General features: G+C 32.8%; 1 protein-coding gene and 1 long non-coding RNA gene across 2 annotated transcripts; both read left to right on the top strand.

Moving 5' to 3' along the window:
- Nucleotides 1–5,402: 5,402 nt before the first annotated feature.
- On the top strand, nucleotides 5,403–7,165 carry LOC127086294 (zinc finger BED domain-containing protein RICESLEEPER 2-like). The gene is made up of 4 exons (XM_051027029.1): nucleotides 5,403–6,684; nucleotides 6,771–6,863; nucleotides 6,939–6,989; nucleotides 7,097–7,165. The coding sequence occupies exons 1-2, from the start codon at nucleotides 5,457–5,459 to the stop codon at nucleotides 6,854–6,856; spliced, it is 1,314 nt and encodes a 437-aa protein (XP_050882986.1). The 5' UTR covers nucleotides 5,403–5,456; the 3' UTR covers nucleotides 6,857–6,863; nucleotides 6,939–6,989; nucleotides 7,097–7,165.
- A 1,640-nt stretch (nucleotides 7,166–8,805) lies between these two features.
- On the top strand, nucleotides 8,806–9,362 carry LOC127086295 (uncharacterized). Its single transcript, XR_007789450.1, has 3 exons — nucleotides 8,806–8,901; nucleotides 8,993–9,101; nucleotides 9,180–9,362. It is a non-coding gene; the product is annotated as an uncharacterized LOC127086295 (long non-coding RNA).
- The last annotated feature ends 3,699 nt before the right edge of the window (nucleotides 9,363–13,061 follow it).

Consider the following 13,061-nt stretch of genomic DNA (forward strand, 5'->3'; position numbering starts at 1 on the left):
ATGGCGCCCATGTGTTAGTTAGGGCACAAAAATGCCCATTTTTATAATTTTTTTGAAATTAGGATTATTTTTAAAAAAAATTTAAAAAATCGATTATTTTTAAAAAAATGTTCCTATAAAAAAAGAAGAACATCGTTAATACTTTTTTGATAATTCAGGTTAATGAGGAGGTATGAGAATGTGAATAAAAAAGGTGGCATTTTATGTGGTGGATTAAGTGGGGTATCCAACAGTTTATTTATTAATTTATAAAGCTAGAAATTTAAGATTTATTTAATAGGTTTAGCAATATTATGAAAGATTTATTATTTCCTTATTTTAAATATTCTCAAAAATTATTGAACAGATGCCTTGTTTTGAAGACCTGACTCGAAAATAGGTATTGAAAGCATCATCTTTTATGATAATTTTCTGTAAATAGTAAAAAACTTCAAAACTGCTGGATGATCAAAAGATTGGATGGAATTACATCAATTTTCCACCGGTTTCAGCAACCTAGTAAAATTTATGATTTTTTTTCTGTTATGCCCCATTCTTAAAATTTAATTCTTAAAATTTAATTCTCAAAATTGCCCCAATTTAATAATGGCTTGTGGAAGCTTGGCCAGTGGATATATATATATATATATATATATATATATATATATATATATATATATATATATATATATATATATATATATATATATATATATATATATATATATATATATATATATATATATATATATATATATATATATATATATATATATATATATATATATATATATATATATATATATATATATTAAATTTATTTATATTATTAATATTAATTAATTTGATAAAAGTTATATTATTTTAATAATATAAATTTTAACTTTTTTAAAGTATATTGTTTCTTTATAATATATTTATAAATATGATAATTAAGTATTTATATTACATGTTATGTGTTAATAGAGGCGACATTTAATTACTAATGCGAGGAAATTTGAAGAACAAATAATGAGGCTTTATCATGGATAGACAATATCCCTCGGGAGAAGTGGGCAATGACATATGACGGAGGGCAACGCTGGGACACATGAGCAATGAACTTGGTACTCAAAGAAACCTGAAACCTTCCAATCACTGCATTGGTCCAGTCTACGTACTATCGGTTAGGATCACTCTTTGGTAAAAGAGGCCATCAGTGGACAAAAATGTTGGCTCCTGGTCAGGTTTTCACAGATAACTGCAAGGGGATGGTTGAAGAAGTCAGTAAATCTAACACTCATAATGTCATGCAATTTGATCCGAGAGATTCTATTTCATGGTCCATGAAAAGATTAATCGCAATAATGGTCGACCAACTGGTACTTTCAGCGTTGATCTTAGGAAACAGCGGTGCGATTGTGAGAAATTTCAAGCATTTCACTTACCTTGCTCTCATGTAATCGCATCATGTTCTATTATACGCCAGGACTACTCCATTCACATACAGACGACTACAAAGTACAATCACAACAACTTAAATTCAGAAAGTTTCTTAACAAACTAATCAACAACAACCAACACAAGTGAACCTTCAACTCTACTTTTCTATACGATCCAAGTAATGCATGTACGTACCCTCAGTGTTTGCATACGTTATGTATGGACAAGGATACTCTACTTTTCTCACCTTCATGCGACGCCTACCCAACTGTCGAAAACCAGTGTTGATGGCTGCAATCAGTATTTTGAAATTCCATTGTGGATCTAGACAGACACTGTTTTTTTGTCTTGCTCATAAAACACAAGATCCCAAACAAACATTATTGCAAAAACAAATTGCTAGGTGACCTGAATTATATTTTTGTAATTCAAGCTACTTATAGAAAATTAATACATGAATATTCGATCATTCATTGATTGAGACTCTACTAACAGTGGCATCCCTCAGCCAATGAATATCATGGGCGATAAAATTATTAATTAAATGTCAAAGATAAATAAAGTAATTAAAAGTTTTAGAATATATATATATATATATATATATATATATATATATATATATATATATATATATATATATATATATATATATATATAAACTCATTCGGTCAATGAATGGTCGAGCATTCTCATTGCTAAACTCAGTTCAATGACTCGTCTATTGATTGGACGAGGATATTATGAAAATGGAGCATCCTGAAAATTAATTTTCAAACTAAGATAGTTTAAAAATTAAATTTCAGAAATTAGACATAACATTAAAAATGACAATATTTATACATGGACAATCTTATTACGTTCATAAATGGATATATAATAATAGTATACAATAACGGGATAAAACAGATAAGATAAAATGATATGAGTTTCACCTAAATCGGTATACTTTAGTCTAGGGGTGGACATAAACCGCCCATCCGGCCCAACCCGGTGAAACCCGGAAGAAAAAAAAGAATTTGGGCGAGTTGGATCGGGCCAACGGGTCAACCGGGTTACCAAACCGAGTTACAGGGGGTTCAAAAGAACGGGTCGGGTACCAAAAATGGACCCACGGGTACCCAGACCCGCCCATCCACGAAATACCGCTCTTTCCTTTCCATATTCTCACTTATCTCACTCTCGTTTTTCCTTTCCATCTCTTGTTCTCACTTCTCTCACTCTCGTTTTTCCTAGGAAATATTCCCTCACTCTCTCGTTCCCTCACTCCACTCGTTCCCTCACTCCACTCGTTCCAGATCTTTCACTCTTTCATTCCAGTTAGTAAGTCTTAGTTTCACACACTCTCCGTTAAATCACTCTTAGTTAGGATTTTTTAATTAGGGTTTCTGAATCTAAGGTTTTTAATTTAGGGTTTATGATGATTGTTGTTGTTACAGGTGATTAAAGGCTTTGGACCAGTTCTCTCACTCTACAGGTGATTAGAGTTTGTATTTTTTTTGCTTATATTGTTGTTGTTTCGATGAATCAGTTTGTTCTCTCTAACTCTCTAACTTAAAAACTTGATTTGTGCATAATATTTGATTACTTTGGGTTGATCTTTGGAAACTGGAATGTGACTTTTGCTACCCCGGCATGAACCGTGATTTTTGGAACTTAGGTAAAGACACAACTCATGATTTTACTCTGTTTTCACTCTGTTCCTTCATCTCTTTCCCGCAACATAAGCTACTATACATTATGCTTTGTTAGTTGTTTGAAATATTGAGTTTTATGTCGGTTTCTTTTTTGGTTTATGTTAGAAATATTGAGTTTTATGTCAGTTTTTTTCCTGCTATGTTATCTGATATTGAGTTGAAAATAGATGAATTAAATTAAGAATTTTTCACTTTATTATAACTATATAATAATTTTGATTTAATTGAATAATTAAATTTACCTGCTTGTTTAGGCACAGAACTCCAGCATCCATAGCCATATTTTGTTATATGCCTTAGTAATTTTTCATCTTCTTCTGGTGACCATAGTCCCTTCCTAAGCTTCTGTTTGTAGCAGCAAGAGTGTCTTCCCATTTGTGAGTTTTCAAGTTTGTTTAATGAAGCAATGATTAATTAATATTCTTTCTCTAATTACAAATGTTGATTGAAACATAACAATTAAGTTAGTAAGTTATTGTTCTGCTAGCTATAGCAGGTTGAATAGTCCGGTTTTTCAGCCTTAACTTCTGCGGTTAACAATATACACTCTTAAACTTTGATAGATTAAAGTTAACAGTATAGTCATTTTAAATTGAATAAAATATAAATAGCTATGCTTTACAAAAAATAGTTTTACTTTAGGTGTTATGATTCAGATTCAAATATTGAAATGATTTGTGACATTGGAAAGAGTACAAGAGAGCCGAAAGGTGAGGGAGTGGATATACGAAGAATACAAAACCTATATGCCCTGAATGTTTCCTGGAACATCAATAATGCTATGAACAAAACGTTATGTTATGATGTAGAGTTCTAAAACGTCTTTCAAGGATTTGATATTGTATAAAGTGTTTGAGTTGAAAAGAAGAGGGAAGGTGAGAAAATGGATTTCATACTGATGTTATAAATTTTACATTAATACATTGATGGCAACAATATGTATTACCTAATGATGTTATTGATGTTATTGATATTTGATTTGGATAGATGGATCAACGTCAAAGTAGCACGGAAAGAGTCTTAGAGCAAGAGCAATGCAATTGTAAGTGTATTTGACTTCGTGTATTTTACTGTTCTGTTATGTATTGTTATTTACTATTCTGTTATATATTGGTATGGCATTAGGAGATTTGCATAGATTTGCTATTTACTGTTCTGTTATGTCACTGTTCTGTTATGCGTTTTTATATTGTTAAGTCACTGTTTTGTAAATTAATTATTTATCAAAAAAAAATGTGGACTCATGTGGATATTGTTCTGTTATGTATACTGCTATGTATACTGTTCTTTTATGCATAACTGCTATTTACTGCTATGTATAACTGCTATGCATAACTACTATTTACTGCTATTTACTGTTATTCATAACTGCTATGTATACTTCTATAACTACTATTGCTATAACATTGCTATAACTGCTATTTGTCAGCACTGTGCTATCTCTGTTATTTGCCAGCACTTCTATTGTTGTCTCTGTTTTATGAATTGGAACCGTTATTTGTTGATTGGTAGTTCTTGATTGGCTCCTTCGTTATTTCAGTGACTGGTGAGCCTAATCAAAATCTACCAATTAATGAAGTAGGTTCAGCTATGCAACCTATAAAGAAGAGGAAATCTAGTGCAAGTGGTTCTAGGCAAACATCTGCTTGTTGGGAACATTTTATTAGATTACCCGATGACCTAGTTGATGCACCCACTACAGCCTGCAAACACTGTCATAAAAAATACTTGTGTGACCCTAGGACTCACGGCACCACTAATTTGAACCACCATATTTTAAAATGTTCTAAGAAGCCCCTTGTCGTGTCAACTGACTCCACACAAACTATTCTAACATACCCAAGTGTAGATGGTAAACTGGTTCAAGTTAGCTCTAGATTTGACAAGAAAGCTTGTAGAAATGCTTTGTCAGTTTTTGTAGTTCTAGATGAGCAACCATTTAGTGCAGTAGAGGGTGAAGGGTTTAAATTTTATTCCAAAGTAATGCAGCCCCAATTTACCATCCCATATAGGTGTACGGTAGCTAGGGACTGTTTTCAGCTATACTTGGATGAAAAACAAAAGTTAAAGGCCTTTTTTAAGTCTGATTGCAATAGGGTAGCACTTACTACTGATTGCTGGACTTCTATACAAAATCTCAACTACTTGACCCTTACGGCACACTTTGTGGATAACGAATGGAAGTATCAAAAAAGAATTATAAGCTTTACCGTAATTCCAAACCACAAAGGTGAAACTGTAGGTAGGAAGATTGAAGAAGTGTTAAGGGATTGGGGAATTAGGAATGTGTCAACCATAACAGTTGATAGTGCCACTTCAAATGATGTTGCTGTGACATATCTAAAGAGAAAAATAGCAAATATGAATGGGTTAATGGGGGATGGAGAGTGTTTTCATATGAGGTGTTCAGCTCACATTTTGAACTTGGTGGTAAATGAGGGTTTGAAAGATAAACATTTATTTGTAACTAGTGTTAGAGATGCTGTTAGATTTGTTAAGTCCTCACCTCATAGGGCAGCCAAGTTTAAAGAATGCATTGAATTTGCTGGAATAACTTGCAAAAAATTAGTATGTCTTGATGTTTCAACTCGTTGGAACACGACATATTTAATGCTAGAGGCTGCGGAGAAGTTTCAACTCGCTTTTGAAAAGCTTGAGGATGAAGAGTCGAGCTATAGGGAGTTCTTTGGAAAAGGTAATCCCCCTAGTAATGATGATTGGGACATTGCTAGGGCTTTTAGCGCTTTCCTAAATTTATTCTATGAAGCAACTAAGACTTTTTCCACCTCTCAAAATGTGAGTTTGCATACTTGTTTTCACCAAGTGTCTGCCATTTATTGTGAGTTAAAGCAAGCCACTTTGAACTTAAATGATTTTTTTGCAAGTGTGGGTGGAGATATGATGGAAAAATATAATAGATATTGGGGAAGTCCTGATAAGATGAACAAGATGATATATTTTGGTATTATTCTTGATCCAAGATACAAGTTGAGTTACATTGAGTGGGCGTTTAAGGACATGTATGGAGTTGGATCAAAGTTTGGTAGTGACTTGGTAAAATCTATAAAAGAGAATTTACAAAAGTTGTATGATTGGTATAAGCAAGCTTATGACCAAGAGCATAATTCCATACAGCCTCTTGGTAGTGGTGGAAATAATGTCTCCAATGATGAAACAAATGCATATGTTGCCCGTTCATCACTTATGGCTAGAGCCGATGCTTTTGAGCAACATTTAGAGGAGCAAGACTCGATTGATCAACAAAATGAGCTTGAGGTGTATAATTCTAGTAAGTGTGTCAAAAGGGATCCTAACTTTGACATTCTTGTGTGGTGGAAACGTAATTCAATCGAATATCCTATTTTATCTACAATGGCTAAAGATATTTTAGCCACACCAGTGTCTACTGTTGCTTCTGAAAGTGCTTTTAGCACAGGAGGGAGAGTCATAGAAACCTATAAGAGTTCTCTAACTGCTGAAATGGCCGAGGCTTTAATTTGCACCCAGAATTGGTTAAGGCCTTCTTTTACCTATTTTAAAGATATGAATCTCATGGAAGATTTTGAGCTTTCAGAAGATATTGTAACAGGTGAATTTATTACTGAATTTCTAATAAATATGATGTAATATTGTATAATTATGCCTTATTAAAAATTGTTTATTTAATTATTTTAGAGTTTCAACAAATGTCTTTAGCAGCAAAAGGAGTATCAGGTGTCTCATCATCACAGTCTCAGCCACAACCTTCGGGTTGTGCTTGAAATGGATGTATGTATATCATTATTTACTTATTACTTTATTATTATTTTTGTTAACTAATGTTTATGTTGTCCAATTTTCCAGGTCAACTATGTTTTTTGATTTTTTGGAGTCATGCATGATTTTTTGTTGATGGTGATTCTCCACATGTTTTACTTCAAATTGAAATATTTCATTTGTTGATATTTGTTTATTAATTAAGGCCTTCTTTTAACTAATGTTTATGTTGTCCAATTTTTCAGGTCAACTATGATTTTTGATTTTTTGGAGTCATGCATGACCTATATATATGAGTTTTTGACAAAGAATAAAGTTTTTCCACCACTGGTATCAAATTTGGAGCCAAATTCTGATAGTTGCAAGTTGAGTGAAGCATCAGAAAGATTCTACAGTGTTTTCAAGGTTAATATTGAAAGCCAATGGGAGAAAGATTCTATAACTCACATTAGGTTTGCAAGGTTAAATTTGGTAGATCTGGCTGGCTCTGAAAGGTAACTACAATGAACATATTCTTTATATATTGCTGTTTTTTTTTTAAACACGTGTTAACTTGCACATTCATCTAGGCAGAAAAGCTCTGGAGCCGACAGTGAACCTCTGAAAGAAGCTACAAATATAAATAAATCATTGTCAACTCTTGGCTAGCTAATTATCAAAGACCTATTCTTTAATTTACTTTCAATCAAATATGTTGTAGTTGAATGTTACTAAACACCAAATGAAGAATACATGATTATTAATGAGTGACTGTTATTTTGTTTTTCCATGTCCTTAGCTTGGTCATAATGACATTGGTCGACTTAGCCCATGGCAAGCCTAGACATGTTCCCTACAGAGATTCAAGGCTTACATTTCTTCTCCAGGTACAGTTCTACAAAATGTGATGAATGTTGCGTACCGTTTAGTGCATTATTCTATGTAGTAACATTACTTTACTCCCAAAAATGTATGTGCAGGATTCTCTAGGTGGGAACTAAAAAACAATGATCATTGCAAATGTCAGCCCATCCATTTGGTTTGTATAATTCATTGCTTGAAATTTTGACCTTCTTTACCATTCTTTGTTTCTTTTATCACTAATATTGGTTATTCTTCCCATGCAGCTCTGCTAACGAAACACTAAGCACTCTGAAATTTGCCCAGCGAGCCAAGCTCATTCAAAACAACGTACTGGCCTATATAAATGCATACTATGTTTTAAACATTTTTTAATTGACATAATTTATGAATTAATTGATTTTTCCTATAACTCTTCAAAGGCAAAAGTGAATGAAGATGCTTCTGGTGACATAAGTGCACTGCAGTGGCAAATCCAACAGCTGAAGGTATTGGAATAAGAGTTTCAAAATTATTGATGTTTTCACAATTCATACTAAATCATAGGAATGCCTTATATATACTGAACTGGAGCAGGGTCAACTATCCTTTCTGACAAAGAATAAAGTTTTTCCACCACTGGTATCAAATTTGGAGCCAAATTCTGATAGTTGTAGGTTGAGTGAAGCATCAGAAGAACATGATTCTATGGGAGAAAGAACGAAGGCAGATGGCAAGCTGCATACTCCAAACAAAGAGGTACGTCATATGTCAGTAATGGTGAGGGTCTTGTATTATGAGTAGTCATGTGAGATTATCAGGGAACTTTATCCAATCATGAATTGTATAAGATTGTCAAGGGATTTTATGCAATAATTATAATGATCATCACGGTAAGCCTCACTAATAGTTTGAGCTGTTATATCTGGCAGATTAAACACATGAAAGCTACTTTGGTTGGAGCCTTGAGGAGAGAAAAAATGGCCGAGACTACAATCCAGAATTTAAACATTGAAATTGATTGCATGAAATGCTTGGTATGCATTGTTTTGGCTGAACAATAGGTTGGTCATGTGAGTAAGTTACAATATTTTCAATATCATGAGCTAGTAATAGTTGTATCACATTCTCTGTAGGCTCAACAAAAGGAAGAAGATGCTCAACATACTTCAATTATGTTGAAAATAATAATAATAATAACAATGATGATCCGGGCATTCTTATTCTGCAAGTTCGTCTTCACTCCTTGCATTTGTTTGTTTTCTGTCTTTCCTTTTTTTCATCTTAAAATGCTGTTTATATCTACCTTCTACATGTTGCAGCTTCTAATTGACAACATCAGCAGGCCAGCTCCAAATATCACTCACTACTTAAATTTGATCTAGATACACCTGTAGAGCGGACAATTTTACAGCCTAAATTTTATTACAGGTATTGTCTACTGTCTGTTTCTATTTTAATATCTTGATTCTAGTAAATATAACTGTGATCTTAAAATGTTATCTGCAGTTGCATGAAGGTTATTCTTGATATTCTGGAGAAGCTTTTGAAGCCAGATGTAAATGCATTACTTCATGAATTTAGTTTTCAGGTCAACTGTAGTTGATCTGTTGGGTAACATATCTAAAGTAGTTGTTAAATTTCAGAGAATTCATAACTAAGTTTTATTTGGAATATTCTGTTTTTCATTGATTTCATTGGGAATCACCACTGTATTTAGGAATCTAATCCTGGGCAAAGTGCACAGGTTAGGAAAAACAGAATCTAGATCATTCCTCTAACTAACTCTAGTCCTGTGCCGCAGTGCACAAGTTAGATCTAACAGAATCTAGAACCTTCCTAGAATTGACTGTAATCCTGTGCACTATACACAGGTTTGGTCTAACAATACAGCCCTTGGGTCTGAATCTGGTGTCAATGCTATCTTTACTAATGGAACGGTAAATCTGTCTTTATCTCCTGCCATATTTTTTGTCTCAGTTGTTTATGTGTGTATTCATATTTGATTGGGTTTTTCAAAGAATCTCTGCAAGTCCTCCCTGTGTTAACCTTAGCATATATGTTTTACAGGTTACTTGTCCTATTGACGAGGGCACATTTTTTAGTGTTGATCTGCATCTTCTTGAATCGATAGAGCTTAAAAAGAGGACGAAGCATATTGTGGAAATTATTAAACAGTCATTAAACACGTAGTTGTTGATAGCTCAATGTCTATGTATTATTTTCTGCTTTCCATTTCACTCATCTTTCCTCTAAGTTGTGTGTCTGTAAGATTGAGTTTAATTACTTGTCGTACATTAATGGATTCATTAGGCTGCATTCTTAAAATTCTCAGTTGTGATGTTTTATAAGATTTTGTGTACACTTGATTCTTGGAATGTGCTCTATAGATTGAAAGACTAGCAAGTGGTAATAACTGCATATATAAGTTTGTTTTTAACCCGAATAAACCGCTAAAACAAACCCGCAATCCGCACAAACCGAACCCGTCCAAACCGTGTTGATATTGGGCGGAAATGGACCTTCATATATGAACCGTGGATTGGACTGGGTGAGGGTTTTGGGCCCGAAACCGCCCGGCCCGGCCCGTTGTCCAGCCCTACTTTAGTCTATTAACTCTGGAATTCTAGATCCCTATCATAGTCAGTAGTCACAAATAAGAGTATGGCAAAATGGATCACTCTTTTTCTATCCTGATCCATAATTCAAGAGGATTTTAGGATGTGCTTCGCTCTTTTAGGACCAAGTAAGACAGGACTAGATCTTATTGAGCCGCTAGGTTCAAAAGAATCAATGATACACACCAATTATACCACAAACTTATATTAAAAAAAAATATTTTATCTAGTTTTTATTGTAAATTGATACAATCTGTAGAGATATAAGCACCAAAGTCTTGCAAAGGAACACAACATTTATCCAACCAAGTTAAAAAGATAAAGTAATTCAAATTACCACCAAGTCAATAAGACAAAAAGTACTAATCAAATTTCACTACTTGCTTAGAAAACTAGTTCTATCTCATGTGAAGAAGAGTCCAACAGGAGCTATATCAATTAACCCAACTTCTTTCTTAGAAAACAATTTAACCCTCTCAGCAAATCTGTAAATTCTAAATGTAGAGATGCAGTTCAAGTTTATAGGAGAATATGATGATGATGGTTGTAAGTTTACTTTCAATAACTATAAATTAATGAAATGCACTGAATTATCTTCATGGAACCAATTGTGAAGTATATCCAAAGTACCGACAAAGTTTCAAATATGTTTTCAGAAGGAGTGTTTACTAATAATCATTGATACACATGATATATATACCAGCTTTAGAGGACTAACTTAAAACACACTGTGATCAAATATCAAAAAGTGCAGTCAATATCCAATGATTAAGCAATACTCTTTGATTATTCATCTAGCTATTATTAGTCATCTAACTATTTGAAATTCCTATACACTGTGTTTGAGTGAAAGCTTATTTAAATAGGCTAAAAACAACTTATAAACATATCCTATCGTAAGTGAGAATTTGGAATAGGATTTGGAGTGCCAATTTCACGTACCAATCAACATTTCAAATTATAATTAATAACTAAAGGCTTTCTTACCTGCTAACCCGTCGGGAACACCATAGGACTGAAAAGTGGGTCTAAAGGGTGGCAAAATGGACGGATTGGGTGGATATGAATTTAATTGTTAATAGATGGATCAAAATAATTCATTAGTGCATTAACAATTCATTAAAAGTTTGTTAAAAATATCAAATTCAATTCATCCATTAAGAATAAAATTCACCAAATCCGTCAATTATCATATTTTCAATGGATTGATATTTATCCATCCAAAAAAAAAATTTGAAAAAAAAAATGGTATTTTTATTTTTGAAAATTAGCGATTTTTTATTTTTGAAAAACTCATCTTTTGATTTTTCAAAAAAAATTGATTTTTTGTATTCTAGTTTTTTTCTAAAAAAATCACTTTTTTTTTTATTTTCGGGAAAAATCAGATTTTTTTGGATTTTTCTAGAATTTTTTTTGTATTTTTGGAAAAAATATATTTATTTTTAAAAAAAATCGATATTTTTTGTATTTTCAAAAATAAAACCGACTTTTGGTATGTTTCAAAAAATAATTTCTTAATTTTCGAGAAAAATCGTTTTTTTTGTATTTTTTGATAAAAATGATTGTTTTTGGAAAAAAAAATTACTATGTAATTTCCAAAAAAAAATATTTTCTAATATATGAAAAAAATCTTTTTTTTTAAAAAGATATTTCATTTTTTTAAAAAAAATTCATTGGATCATCAAAATATGTTGGATGTATTTAGTTCAATCCATTAACTTAGTTTTTCATGTAGGGGATGGATTGAATGAATTTTTTAGTTGATGAATTGGATAGATCTTGTCTTAATGGATCCAATTGTCACCTCTAGTCTTGCATCATAAATAGAACCATGATACTCAGTACCCTTAGCAACATTAACTTTAGCCTTTATACCCCGACTCCACCTTCTCCCCTACAAATGCTTCTTCTCATACCTATCACCATCAAACCACCTTTCTCTCTTTGCAATCCTCAAACTCCTTCCACCCTTCCAAAAAATTAGACCCGTCAAGCGGCGGCGGGAGGAGGCAGACGAAGGAGAAGGCGAAATCATGATTTCCTGTGAAGAACACTTGTCTCTGATTTAATTCTGTTTTGAGCAAACATGTCGGTGGTTAGAACTATAACAGAACAAGTGTGGTTCAATACCTACAACCATTTTTAAAAACATAATGTATGCACTATTGTAATTTGTTTATAGCAATTGCATCAAAAATCAAAATTTGGATTTTATCTATAAGCATATACTATCAAGCCTACACATAAGCAAGGAACCTAGGGTTAATATGGAGTGAAGAGGAGAGAAAAACAAGCACTTACACTTTAATCTGAGATAACCCTAGAAATTGAGAGGTTCGAAATGGATGTGACACAAAGCACTTGACGATAATGATTAACGATGATGAAGAAGCGGTAACAGAGAGGATTCACGATGGTGGAGACAGAGGATTTCGTGCGACCATCTATTATGGCTAGAGATCTGGTGCAATTTGCAACGACAAGAGTTTGGTGGCAAAACAAGAAAAAAGGAGGTTCTTGGGAGATTTAGGGTTTCCTTTCTCAGTCTACATGTTTTCCAAATTGTAACATATCAATAAAAAAACTAGTTTATAGGCTTGCCGTTTTTGTTCACAATGGTGTTTAAAATTGGATTCTTTTTTAAATAACCAAGTTTTTCAATTTAATTTCCAAATTAACCACTATTTCAAGTTATTTACCAATATAACCATGTTTCATGCACCCCTCTAAAGCATGCGTCAGTTGGACTGGTGCATGCATGTTGTCATTGAAC

The sequence above is a fragment of the Lathyrus oleraceus genome, chromosome 5 (genome assembly GCF_024323335.1).
Source record: "Lathyrus oleraceus cultivar Zhongwan6 chromosome 5, CAAS_Psat_ZW6_1.0, whole genome shotgun sequence".
In the NCBI taxonomy this organism is placed as follows: Eukaryota; Viridiplantae; Streptophyta; class Magnoliopsida; order Fabales; family Fabaceae; genus Lathyrus; species Lathyrus oleraceus.